The following is a 14598-nucleotide window of genomic DNA, read 5'->3' on the forward strand; positions in this document are numbered from 1 at the left end:
AAAAAATCAAAGCATCTGTATGTCTTCACAAATTTAAGGTTAACGCTGAAACTGTTCTTTTTGGGATGCCAAAACATGTTTACACTGCATCACTTTTGTAATGAAGTAGAAATTTAAGACTCTTAAGGACAAAATTCTGTTGCAGTTAAGGTGGACAATTTTGGCTTGCCAGGTATATTATCACTATCTAGCTGTAGTTGTCTAACGTTAGAGTCTGAGTTTGGATCCTGTAGAGTTGCTGAAACCTCCTGAGAATGACTGAGAGCCCTTAAGTTAGAAACTTGTCTGCTTCCTTTACCTGTTCATGAAACCTACTCTCTTATCTTAATTGAGACAAGAGTAAAAATTGATTATTATTTTTTTTTTTAATTTTGAGAATATCTTTCACTGTAAAACAAACTGTATTTGTGACTAAATAAAGCCAATCCCAAGGGGAGTATTCAGGAAGTAAGTATTCAGGAAACTTAATCAGCTAAGCTCTACTCTGACAATTAGGATGATGGCCTATGAATAGGGAACTTTGAAATCCCATCCTTCTATTATTTCATCAGTTTCATATGAAAAATTAGCACACAAATGAGCTTTAAACAAATCCCCTTTTACTTCTTCTCAACTTCCAGTCCTGTGTCATTTCCATAATTTTACAATTGGCATGTCGCTGATGTTAATGTTTTGAGCTAATCTGCTAGTCCAAAGAGTGCAGGCCACTGTCTTTGGTGTGTCACACAACCTGGCTCACACTTCCTTTTCTAACGCTGAGTGGAGGGTACTGGTAGTAGGCTGCTTGATTTGTGTGAAGAAGAGATAACGACTGTTCTGTGAATAGTAAGATCTGATTTATCAGATCAAATGGCAGAGTAATGGCAGTGAGATCCATACTGTACACGAGACAGACATCCCCACGTAGCCTGTTTGTGGAATGCCGATATTATTTGAAACTAGCCCCTTTTTCCTTGCCACGGGGAATACTGAGCCTCGGGCTGCCAGGAGTGTATTTTTCAGATCAATTAACAGCTTTTCAGGTACAAAGTTCAACCAGCTTCTTCTGCGGGGCGTACTTCATGAGATAGTCCTGACAGATAAAGTTAAGGCTTCTCCCTGGCACATCGCACTGAAATGACATACGCTGGCATTGATGCGACTCACAGGAACCGAGGATGGCATGCTGCATAACTAACCTGTCATATGCTGTGCTGTGAGCTAATGTGTCAACAGTCTGCAAACTATGTTGTAGCATTGGAAGCAAGTTAAAATACCAGGCAGCTACATGATACGACATTTACCAGCTGTCCATTCCAACAGGAAAAGTGTCACTTCGTCTCCTAACCAGTGCTTAATTTATAAAAACAAATTCAATGGTAGGTAGATAGGTAACGTTTGCTACTTGTTATTGGGTTATTCTGCTTTGTAGGAAAAACAATTTAAAAGGTAAAGTGTAATGACGTTTCATTGTATTTCAAAATAGGCTGCAAAATTTTATTGAACAGATGTACCTTTCATAACCTTGTCCAAAATTCTTTTATATCTGCGCTATTTAAGAGATACGTGACTTTTTTCATTTTCAGAAACCAAATATAATGATCGTAATGGCAAAATATGTGCACGCAAGTTTTTAATTCCCATCTCATGTTTTCAATATTTATCATTTGTATAATGTGTAATCCATTTATGTAAAATCACAGAGTCACAGAACAGTTTGGGTTGGAAGGGACCTTAAGAACATCTAATTCCAACACCCCTACCAAGGGCAGGGATGCCACCCACTAGATAAAGTTTATTTAAAAATAAATTCTTTAATTATCTACCAGTGCCAAGTATATACCAGCAAGTTAGCCCTATAGCTAATTTGCAGTTGGTTGGTAATTGTCTGTATTAGGTATTACATAGGTAAATAAGAAGAATAATTTTCAAACAGATGACATGTCTTTTATGAAGTTTTCTGATTTTCAAATAAATACAATGCATTGCATTACTATTTATATTAAAGCATGGTTCATTACTAATTCAAAGCATTCTTATTAGTATCATGTTTCTTGTTTTCTGACACCTTTTTCAAATCCTTCCACTGGTACTTCTTTTTTCCTTGGATTTAAAAAGAAAACTAATGTGAAGAGAAACTATGCTTTTCATTTTTGTATCTGCATTAAAAAAAAAAAAAGCCTAAGTTACATAGTTTTAAATTAGGGGGTGTTTTAAAATCAGTTTTTACTGCTGCAAAGTGAATGGGAAGCTGGCTTCTAAGGACTTAACCTTCATTAAGCTGTAGCTGCAAGTTAGTTGCTATTTTGGATCAAGCTAAGACCCTTCAATATAATAGGTCGTCCTTTCTCACAAAAAAAGATGTCATAGTCAAGATTTTGTTTTGTCAGTGTCAGGTTTCTAGAGATGAATGTGTTCAAGTTAGATACATGCTCCCAAAATTTTGTCTTTGGAATTCTTATGGTATTTACTATAATTACAGGAAACGTGAAGAAGAAAGTAAGAGAAAAGAAGCCAATCTGCAGAAAGGAATGCAGAGCATGGAACAAAGTAAGTTTCGAGTACAACAGAATCCGGTGAATCGAGAGAAAACAACCAGCATCCTGCAGCTGCCTAACAAACAACCTGATATACAGAGTAAGAGACCTCTCTCTCTCAGTGCTTCCCAAATTCAACCAGGGAGAAACAGTAGAGGTTCACTTAAAGCTTGTCACAGCAAAGGGACACCAAAGGAGACTTGCCCATCTTCAGAGCCTCAGAGTGATGGTCATAAAATCAGGCAAGGTTTGTAATAATTTTTATTCGGTCTGATTATTCTTTTTGTCCGCGTCTGGGGAAATTCATATGTAGGACCTGTTTTACTCTGTCATTTCTTGTTCTTTCATTATTTAAGCAATTCATATGGGATAGAGTTAGATACAGATTCTTGTTTGCGTGTGCTCTGTCAACTTAGGTAGTCAAAAATACTGATGTGCACGATAACATATCTACTTCTTCTATATTGAAAACAATTTACCTTTCAGTTATTAAGACCCTCTCTTGCCCAATGCAAAATACCTGTGTTTGAAATATTTACATATGCCATGTTTACACAAATACTTTTTCTTTTTGTTATTGGAGTGATGCTAGGAAAGTTGACACGGGATCAACTCATGAAGTCCTTTGATCAGTTCTCATGAGGTTTTTTAATTAATCCTCATGTGACCAAAACTTAGATGGACTTCATTGGAAGTTTTACTGGAATTAAACATAAATTTAAATCCTGTGAGCTGTCACTTCAGAAAGATTTTCAGCAGTTGCAAACAGTTTTTTTGCACCTGCTAACAGTATGTAAAAACTATAGTTTAACTGGTGGCTCTATTCTGATCTGTTCTCCACTCAGAAATCCTCTTTTCTGTATATGTTATCTCCTACGTGTGTTATTGCAGCTGTTGAGTTGCATTGATTCTAGTAGCAGCAGCAAAGTTATTTTTTGAGTTCCATACTTGATATTGCTTCTTTGCAGCTATCTAAGAAAGTTTATTTTAACGTGAAAAGGTGATCTAGAATACTTAAGTGATGTTCTCCTGTCTTTTCCCCAGTTGTTCAGATTGCTTTGCACATGCTGCTCTAATAACAAAAATGGTTTATGGTTGAAATAAAAAAGCATTCTAAGCGCCATACTTACAAACCAGGTAGTAGCTTCTGGTGAGTTAAGAATGACAAAGCCCATTTTTCAAAGACTCTGTTCTTTTTTCTCACATCTGTAAAAAGTAACTATTTGAGATATCAAACTGATGTGACAGTGATGGAAATTTCATACATGTGAACTGAATGTCAGCTCTTTGCTGTTTTTATTGATGGCACTGGTAATTTTGTACTTGGCTTCACTGGGAGTGGAATTGTGCCCCAGAAATCTTGGCATCAAAAGGCACATTTTTTTTAAATTGCAGTAGCACACTTTCAAAATCGTCTGTTCCCCTGTTGTAATAAGAGAGAGGGAATTTCCTTCTGCATTCTGGAAGATGAGAAAAAAGACTAACGTAGATCTAAAAAATAATTAATTAAAGTAATACTCGATTAAAATAGATTATATTATAGATCTTTTTTCTTCCTGTCCTATAACAGACAGGACTATTTACCCATATGACAATCCTGTGCAAGTTAGAGTAGCCTCTCAGCCCATATTGACCTGTCACCATGATAAATCTTCTCTGTCAGAGACATCATTGATGATAATCCTGAGTTTCTTCTGTATAAACTGCTAATCTGCCATATTCTGCTAACCAGACGAGAGTATCACAAAAGTATTACAGTGAGGGCAAATATAGGATGGTTTTACCAGGATTTGGATAACCTGGGTGATTTTCTTTGATTTTAGTATATCAAAGCTTTCTATTTTCGCTTTTTCCACTCTTACATCCCCTTTAACAGCCTCTCTGTCACGTTTCATCCAGTCTGTTCTATTTCTCATTCTCCTGTTTGTTTCCCTAGTAAAAGGTAAGGTGTCTGGTAGGAGGACATTTCCCGTTTTACACCCCAGTCTGGCTCCCAAGTCATTCTCACAAGAGTGTTTAAAAGCAGTCACCACACCTCATTTATTTTTCTGCCCTGGGTGTGGAAATTGGGAAAAGAAATCTTGCAACAATGGAAAAATGGGAAGGACTTCAGAGTTTTATTTAGGGTATCAAGGGAAGTATTGACAAAACCATTGCTCTGGGTTTCCTGGGTCAGTATGCTACATTGACATTGTGTGCCAGGGTAGAGCAGGGTGGATAGAGCAAAAATTTAACAAATAAATGCTGGAAACAATGACGGTCTGTTAGGGTGTCCTCACTGCAACCAGCAGGTGTGCTCACGTGGCTGCATTCTTCTGCCATGTGGTGAGCTGGTTTCTTTGGAAAAGACACCGTATTCAGGTAGGTGAAGAAACAGTTTTTCTCTCTGAACCTTTTTAGGCATCTAGTTCAGATTTAGTGTTTGAGAGAGAGATACTTGTAGAATGGTAAGTAAATGAAGAAGTTTGGGACCATGCTATTCCAAGCAATCATTACTTCTTCTGATTCTTCCTGCTTATACTTTTTTTTTTTCATTTAATTGAGAAAAAAATAGAGTAATAAACTCTGGATCTAATAAACTCTGGATCAGGGACTGAATGCTGAATGTTTGTTTCCATTTCTCTGTTTAAAGAATTATCGAAAAAACACATCAAAAGCAAGCCCAGTTGTGTCCATTTCCATTGTGGCAAAACAAAAGAGGTGACAAAAGTTGAAGCCAAGCATCAGGTTGCAGCTGCTGCGGAAGTGGGTGGAGAAAAGCACAAAGAGCACACCATCGAGGCAAATGGTACTTCTGCTCGTGGTACCAGAAGGCATACTTCTGCTTGTAGGACTGCTAGTGCCGGGGAGAAATTAAGAGATCAAAGTCAGCCTTCGTCTGGTAACAGGGACCATGGTGAAGGAAATTCGGTGTTCTTATGCAACATCAGTTGTGCTGGGGGAATTGCAAGAAATTCAAAGCAGTGTGAAGCTGTTCCAAAGGGCAAAAGGCATCAGCAAAAATCCAGAAATAAAGAGGTAAACGATGAGAGATGTTCACCAGCTGGTTCTAGTAGACCAGGGAGTGCCAAAACGGTATTTGTAAACACCAGAAATGCCAGCGTGCATGCCGTAGAACAAACTAACAATGTGGGAAATAATGAATTAGCGAAAAAGCCCTCCCCTTTATTGTCTGCCGAGACAGAATCTGCCAGAACTGTGCCAAGAAATCCAGCAGCGTGTTCTGCCTCTGATGACAGTTTGAACTTGGAAAAAACAGGCATAATTGGATCCAGGAATGCAGATGATCAATTATGTTCTGTCGCATGGCAAAGTACAAATATTGAACTAATCCCTTTGGAGATTCGAATGCAGATAATAGAAAAAGAAAGAACAAGAAAAGAGCTATTTCGGAAGAAGAACTATGCTGCCACAGTTATACAGAGGACATGGAGAAGGTAAGGCTGCTATTTCAGTAGCTAGAGATGGGATACAATTAGATGTAAATCACATTAGGCGTCAGTAATGTGTTTTGTTGGGTCCTTTTGCTTGTAACATTACCAGTGATAAATCAGGAATGTAATAATCTTTCACCAAACAAGTGGAAGTGTGTTCCAGTTGCCTAGAATTGCATTAGTAAGTTCGTAAGAAGTGCAAGGTAAGTGATGACTTTTAATAATTGGAGGAGTTATTAAACTTCTATTTCACGCATTGATATTTCTTTGTAGAGCGTCGATCAGGATCTGCCTAAGCCTCGAGTTCACTGCTCTCACGTTCGTTAGCAACCTTGCTCGTGTAGGAATGTGGTTTTTCTCCAGCAGATTTTTTTGCAACCAGATCCTTCACCACTATTTACTGACACACCCAAAATTGTATTCTGACTTGACTTTTAACTCAATAACCAAACAACAAACAGTTTGGAAGCTCGGAGGGAGTTCATTGCCAAAACTTGAACCTGACTTGAGTATTCAGCAGGAATGACTGCAGCACAGAAGAGGCAGACAGGAAGGAGTGAGATGACCCCATTTGCTTTCCCACAGCATCGTCCTGCTTTCATGAATGCATGAGTTTTGACCTCAGAAGTAGAGTCACTCTTGATAAAACATGCACCTTAGTGTTTAATTTCTTATCAAAATTGACAGGAGGAGTGTGGCAGCTGTAGGTCAGCATATAATACGTAGGTGGTTCCTATTTTCTAGTTTTGAATTTTTCTTCAGTTTTTATATGGATGCATAAAACTATAAGTTGCAGATTTTTACTCATAACTTATCTTTCCAGGTCTCTCACTAGCTTAACAGTTCCACGTTTTTATCACACAAATGCTTTAATATTTTCTCTTTAACATTAGTTGCAGAAAAACTAAGAGAGTTAACTCTCACAACCTGTGGTGTAGTTTAGCAGTGATTCAAAAATTGTTGTCCCAAGCACGTTGAATCAAAAGGAGATACCTAGAAGCGTTCAGAAAGTAGTCGCTTCCTTTCTTTATACTAGGGAAACCTGCAAGTCTCCTTCGACAGCAGAAGCAGGACTTAACGCCCAGCTGCCTGCAGAATAGATGCCGAGTTGCCAGGCAGACCTCGCTTCCCCTGGGTCTTGGTGTCTCTCACACTAAATAGCAAATGGGGACATGGGGGAAGGAGTTCTGCCCAACAGGTTTGGGGAATTTACTCTAGCCTGGTCTTTTAAATAGAGAAGGATGGGGAGGCACCTGCTTGCAGGAGAGGTTGGTGTCAGGCTTCGTGCCTTCAGCATTTCTCCCCCATCTCCTGTAAATATTTTTATTTTTTTATATGCAGGCCCTTGACATCCATATGTTCTCTCTACTCCTGCAGGCAAGCTTGAGGCAGACATACTGGCATCTCGCTGTTAGTACCAAAATGCCTTTTCATGCCTCTTACACTCCTACAGACTGCGCTTTTCAGTATATTTATTTGTGTCTCTGGTAAACAAGGCCATGACCCAAAATTGCGAGACCAGTTCTGAATTGCTGCTGTGCAAGCCTGCTGTTTTGAAAAGAAGAGATCTGGCGGTGTAATACCACGTAGCTCTGAAAGGGTAACCACGAGGTTGTGCCGCCTGCGTACGGCGGTGTTTCCAGGCCTGAAAAATCCCATGGTCCTTATTTTGCAAGGGGAGTGCTACCCGTGCTCCCCATTGCACAAGACACCAGGTAGCCGAGAGGCAAGTATCACCAGCTTGTTGTTTGCGGAGTTTTGGGAACCCGGCACTTTTTACAGTTCACTTAGGAAGTGCAGAGAAGTTTTGTCCAGCACAGAGACAGCTGATGCTGGCCGCTGGTGGGGGTGGGATGGGTACCAGCACAGGTGCCCCATGGTCCAAGCTGGTGCTTCGTTTGTTCCTAGATTGAACTATGGCCATTTAAACATTCACGTTGGCTCAACAAATACTTCTGTTTGCTCCAGCTCTTTTATTGGTTAGCCGAAGTATTTCCCAGCATGAGGTTGGGTTTACAGCCCAGTAATATTCCAGTTTATCTCTTCGCTGCTGTTGGCATACAAAAGTGACATTGGCTTTTGTAAGTACACTCCTATTCCAGAGGAATGTTAACATTTGGGAACATGTTATTTTTAATTCATTTTGAGCCTTTTTGAGGGGTGAAAATTCTGACTTTTTAATACAGTGTCACTGTACACAGTAGTTCTGTACTTCTCGCATCTTTGGTCTCTGTTTGCTATTTATGACGTACTCCTTATACCCACACACATCTGCAAGTCAAAGCTCTCCTTTTTTTTCCCACCACTTCTGCCATCAGCTCCCTTTGCTGCTAACTAGAGGCTGTGTAAATGCCTCCTTGCTTCCCAAATTTTCCCAAATCTTCTACTTGTCCTTTAACTTCTCTTCTACTTTGAAACCTGAATTCTTGTCTTGCTTCCAGATCCTTTTGGATACCAAAAAGTAAAGGAAGTCAGGATTAGGTTAGGGGAGTACATCCGTGCATGATACTATTACTTCTGAAGGCTACGCTGTTTTCAGTCAACAGCAAACCGAAGTCCTTACAAAGCAGTAGGTGCCCGATACAGCTTTCAGTCGAAGTGTAAAGATACACACTGAGCACTTGTGCAAATCACCTCTCAAGGATCAGGATCTGAAGCCATGTGTCGAGCTGGCTTACCTCTGCAGAAATCTTTGCATTCCATTTAAATTTTTGATTATCTGAGGATTTTGGATAGACCTTTCCAAAATACCCACCTGTAAAACCATGGTGATGTGTTACCTGAACTGCAAGTGTGTGGAGGTTCATCCACAGACTGGTCTCTTGGCACGAGGTGGTTATTCACTTACTTAAAAGACTGTGGGAAGTGTGGGGATTAAAGATTGTTTAATAATTTGCTATTTAAAGAAGTAATGAAGACAAATAAATATATTTGTAGCATCTACAAAACTCACAGACACAATATAGAACATTAATGAGTATCATAAATCCTGCAAGATTACAAGAGAGGCTACGTTTGCCCCTCCTTCGCTCTCATTTCTTACATCTGCACAAAATTTATTGTTGCTAGAGGTTTGATGGGGCTCAAAGTTTGCAGCAACACCACGATGCATTAATTTCGGTGGCTGTTTCGACTGAACACGGGGCAGTTCAGGGGGCAGCAATGCTGAGGCACTGAGCTGCCAAGAGAAGTCGTGCTTCCCTCCTACCTTCTCTCTCAGGTCCATGAGCCCAGCCATCTCTTCTGCTTACGGCTCAAGCTCAACATGAGCTTATTTATCCAACTGTCCTGAAACCCACGTGGATGGTGGGGGCTGTGAAATCAGACCAGATTTTCTGCTCCCCGTTTCCATGCTATTACCCCAGCAGTAATGCTTATTTTCAAAAATAGAAAAGCTCTGCCTCTTGCTTTGAAGCACAGACCATACACATCCTCCCAAAAAGAGGGTTCGTATTTCAGTTTAGGATGTGGGTCCCAAGTCAGAGGGTCACCCCTATTTGTCTCTGAGTCCAGGCTTGCGCTGGTAAACAGCCTGCACTTGTAGGCAGCCAGAGAACTGTACGTTAATGACATGTAGAAAAATGTGCTCGAGTCCTGGTATTTCTCTAAGTGAGGGTTACATGCGCGTGTCTCACTCCTCTGCAAATTCTGCAGTGGTGATTTTCTTACTGGAAGTGCACTGAAAGCCACTGTGAGCTACAGCACAATGGCGCCGATCCCCTAAAGCGTGCCAAACTTCCCTTTCGCAGGAAAATGTTTCAATTCCCAGTGTCCGCAAACCTCGTAAATGCAGTCCTCCAGAGTGAATGTCAAGGTGTGGGGCTTGCCAAAGGTTAAGTGCTCTTCCTGCTCGCTGAGGCTTGCGGATCCCGTGTCTGCCTCGCTCTCTCCTCGGGGGCACTGGGGCCTGTTCCCTTCTCCGCGGCCCGCAGTGAGTTGACAAAAGCTGGAAGCGATTTGGTTGCTGCTACAGCTGGGCTCCTGCTGGACTCAAGGGTTTTCAGCCTGTTATTGCTACACGCACACCTTACCGGCAGTATCTTTGTGTTCAAGCCCCTCTAACACTGAACCTGAGCACCACTTGCCAGCTGTGTCATTCTGCACATATATCCCACCTTTCTTTTATGTGCATTATCTTTGTTGACTAAGTAGTGGGTATTTCATAGTGCACCAAACTTGGTCCCGTTCTGCTTTTCCTCCCTAGAGTCAGAGCAATCTGCTACAGGAGGAGCTTCATTTAAAAAAACGCACGCTCACTGTAAAGATACCTGCCTACATCTTCTGCGTTTCAGAGCCTCGCGGTTGTTTTCTCGTTGTTAAAAGCTACCAGAAACTTTCTACAAACATTGAATCATGGCTGGGTGCAAAGGTGGAGCGCCTGTGAATGGTTCGTTTCATGCACCAGCACAGGCTTCTGGCAGTAATTACCGAACGCCCGCAGAAAGCAGCGTGCTGCTCTGTCCTGCTCACGCCTGAAACAGTTCCCCTCCTGTTTTTCCTGCCGGGGGGCTCACATGGCCCACCCTTAGCACAAGTTATGCTAGCAAGGCGCAGTCGTCGTCACGCTCCCCTCACTTGCTCTTCCTCTTACCCCACTGAAAAGTTCAAAGTGACGTCTTAGTTAACAAAACTGGAGCATTTCTTCTTCTGTCTCTCATTAATGCTCCTGTCCTGGAGTCAGGCAGTGCTTTACATCCTGTGGGCAGCGCAGGCACCTACTGGCACGGCGTGGTTGCTCCCCACGTTTGGTACCTACTTTAACGAGCTGCGTACCAGCACACGCCTGGATTCTGAAGCTCCACTGAATTAAGACTAAATACGTGTTTTTTTTCTTAGGCAGCAAATTTCACAGAGGTAATTTACAAAGCTTGTTGAAAGTTTAAAGTTATTAGGGCTGTAAGCGAGCATCTCATATCCTTTTGGCATGCCGGTGTGCTTTTGTATCCTCATTTCCTACATACGGCGGCTGGTTCTGAATACCGTAGTTCATCGGATCATAACGTACATTGAAACAGTTTGCGTCTGGTTGTGTTGTCTCTCGTTTTAATTTAGGACTTGTTGCAGATGGAGCAGCAGAACAAAATCCCCTCCTTCTCCCTCCTTCCTCCCTCCCTTCACCGAGGCCTTTTTGGATGCCAGCGGGGAAGCTGATCAATGCGTTTTGGCCGCTTACCAAGCACTTATAATTAATATTTTACAAGTGTTACTCAATGCTCATTTGCGACAGGTTTGTGCTGGGAAGATTCAGAGTTAATTGCTAGGCCACTTAATTGACTTGTGAGTGTGAAATGCCAATATCCGATTGAATGCTTCTATCTGATCCAAGACCAAAAAATAAATAAAATAAGGGACCTCCTCTTTTGCTGGGGCCATCAGGCACTCCAGGGGGAAGGACGGATAATCTGCGGTCACCACTTGGCACAGGACTGTGACCACACGCAAGAGGTTAGGAGCTGGGGAGGTGCTGAAGGGAAGGGGAGAAAAGCAAGAAGCTCACTACGAACAGGGCAGGGGGGAGCATCTTTGGAGACCATAAGGAAACCGGCACAGATTTCTGTAGAGATGTGCAGGTAGACTTGGCTTCTCTTGCATCGATTTACCCGGAATACAAAGTGGCAAAGCGCAGTCAAAAATGCGATGTTATTTTGTGAATACAGAGAAAATGAGAAAATAGTATTGATTATAGTGCTACATCATAAATATTTATAGATTTTCTCTCCTCCAGATTTTCTTTGTATTGTGTTGCAGAACCGTAACTTCTGATACCCATAACGCCAGGTCTTTATTAGCTGTGTGAAGCAAGGGATGCCTCTAGAATTGAACCCAGTTCCTACTTTTTCTTCTGAGCAAACATTTCTCATCCGAGTGACTTGGCACATCAGTGGGAGTTCTGTTTCCCCAGTTACTCGTGTAATCCCCCGTGTGAACTGATGCATGGAAAGCACCGAAGTTAAAACAGGTCACCTAAAACAAGTGCTCTTCTCTTTTCTGCTCTCTAGTTACCATCTACGACAGGAGTTGTTTCGGCTTCTCAGTGCTAAGCGGCAGTGCAAAGATGAAGACAAATGGAGACAAGAGGCAGCTGCCTTCCTCATTCAGGTTGCCTGGAAGAAACAGCTGAACCATAGCCCTCTGAAGTCAGTTCCTTCATGTAAAAATCTGAAATCCGTGAACAGAACCAGCTCAGCCATAAAAACTAGCAAGCAGTCCATCCTCAAGCAGATATATGGTAATTTTGCTTTCACTGTATTTTAAATAACTACATTTTTATTTTTATAAGTTATAAAGTGTTCCCTATGTTTTGAATTCTTCTATACGCTTCTTACCTAATCGTTAGGGATTTAAACTATTTGTAACAATGAGTTTGAGTCTCAGGTGCTATGGGTAGTTCTGTTTCTGGTTAAAAAAAACACCTCTGTGATTTAACATGGTTTCTTCTAAGGCCGTGTGAATCACCGTGTCACTATTCCAGCACAGGTCTTGAGCAACCAGATAGTTCTGTTGCCAGAGCTGCTCACGTATATAAATGCGGAGAGAGAACAGAGCAGTGACACTGGGGATAACTGGCTGTATCGATGCACCGTGGCTAGCTATATGGAACGCAGATGAACCTTCCAAACGTTATTTTAAACTTCTATGGTATTTTGATTATTGTTGTTTTTTAAATACTTCAGTTTGAAGAATGTGGTCATGTTCAGTGTTAATAACTGCTTTGTCTGAAGACAGCCAATTTTTATTGGAAGGCCAAAAATCATCTTTTATAACACTGCAGTGCTATGCAGTATGCCTGAATATGCAGTGCAGAAGAAAGCATCCTGAGGAAACAATAGAGGAAAAGCAACTCAGGTTCCTTTGTAGGGTGGATCACTGATGGAGTAATGACATGCTAGCTATATGTACTATAACAGGTGGTAAGTCACTTCTGTTATGGCTCTATAGCTTAGATAGCCAAAAATGATCAAAAAAATAAAAAAAAAAAAAAAAAGGTATCACTTAATGTTCCTTCTGTTATATACTATACTATATATACATAGTATACATATATAGTGCAAGACTTTCAAAGTTTGCTTAAAGTTCTGTTGAGGTTGTAACAATTTGCTGTAATGCAAAATGTCTCACACGTATCCTCACTGATGAATGAGAGCATTTTTTTAGGATAAAATAATGCTGTAGCCTCTTTAAATAATTTATAGCTATACATAACCCCGTCTTTATAGGAATAAACATAGAGCTGTTCTTGTTGTTTATTAAAGGACGTTCTCAGGAAGGCAAAGTGTGTCAGCCAGCAAGACCTTCCTCTAAGCTGAAACTCTCCGATGTGCCTCTGGTCTCAGGTAAGACATATACACTTTAACAATACTAGGAACATAGCAAATGACTTTAATGTTTATTTATTTATATATATGTGATTGGGGTCATCTTAGAAAAGAAAAAAAAACCAAACTGTTCAAGAGCTGGTTATCTCATATCAAGACACGTAACTGCTGCCAACCTGTTGTGATTGAATGTTCTTTCGCTACTTTTGGACTTGAGCACCGTGCTTTTATCCTTATATTGAATCATTTATATGAAAGCCTGTTTTGATTGGGCAAGGGAAGAGCTTAATATCATGGATTTGTACAGTAATAAGCCACTCAGCTGTGGTTGAAAGCGCTTACAGATGCTTATGGCACTGGTTCATCAGCACAAATATTTGCTAGCCCTATGGAAGTAAAGGTAGTGGGTTTCTGCACGTACCAAGAATTCACATACGTGTTTGTTAGAAATACATGCTTTAGTTCATGGGTAAAATTTGAAAATCCAAAGTTAGTCATCTAATCTCTAACATTTCTACTAAAGTGCCTCAATGGAGTTCCTGTCCTGTGCACTGGGCCTCAATTATTTCATAGATTCTTTTTATATGCAGTGAATTTTAAGGAGAAAGCATGCATTTATCTGCTGCTTAGCACAGAAACCACGTAAGAAGTCATTACTAGGTCTTCTTGGGAGAGCCTCAGTTGTGTTTGTAACTGAAATTTTATCTATGGAACGGGCACCGGGGCAGTAGGGTCGCCAGACAAGTACTTGAAAGTTGGCATGACTGGGACTGTCAAGACATGGCGGCAGAGATGGGGCTACAACATGTAGTATAGAATAGTATCCAAAAACACAACCTGTAGAAATATTATCGAGGTCACTAAAGGCTGGAAGCTTTATGCATGGGGCAGTAGCTTGACAGATAAGTTAAATAGGAAGTCATGGTTGCCTCTCCTAAGAGTACTCCTTTGGTAGGTGCCTGTTTTGAGAATTTTGCACCACCTGCAGTTCAGAGCCAAGCCACAGACCGACAGAAAAAGCAAATGGCTCAAGGAGACAGTGGTTCACACACTTTGCATAGGAAAGTAAAATACATTTTCCTACTAGTTTACAAAATGCTGAAGTCAAAAGGCAATCCACCGGTAGACCTAGCCTTCGGTTTGTCATCTCTGCCACACTGTGAGACACCAAGGCTTTTTCTTCTTCCACTGTTTGAAATAACTGCTTTAATTAAGAGGCCCAACCAGACAGGTGTTTGATTGCCACCTCTTCATACAGCCCCCAATCTAAATGTTAAAAGAGCTTCAGCAAATAATGCTTCTTTTCGTTTAACTTTCTAGGACAACAGATCC

At 40.9% G+C, this 14598-nt stretch overlaps 1 protein-coding gene across 9 annotated transcripts in view; it reads left to right on the plus strand.

Moving 5' to 3' along the window:
• Nucleotides 1-14598, plus strand: part of INVS (inversin) — a 99902-nt gene that overhangs the window by 82916 nt on the left and 2388 nt on the right. For all 9 annotated transcript variants that reach the window (XM_083822735.1, XM_083822737.1, XM_083822738.1 and 6 more), the window contains 4 exons: nucleotides 2462-2763; nucleotides 5149-5953; nucleotides 11950-12179; nucleotides 13204-13284. In XM_083822735.1, the coding sequence (XP_083678861.1) occupies nucleotides 2462-2763; nucleotides 5149-5953; nucleotides 11950-12179; nucleotides 13204-13284 (1418 nt within the window). The remainder of the gene's footprint in view (nucleotides 1-2461; nucleotides 2764-5148; nucleotides 5954-11949; nucleotides 12180-13203; nucleotides 13285-14598) is intronic.

Source organism: Anser anser (assembly GCF_964211835.1).
Source record: "Anser anser genome assembly, chromosome: 2".
Taxonomy (NCBI): Eukaryota; Metazoa; Chordata; class Aves; order Anseriformes; family Anatidae; genus Anser; species Anser anser.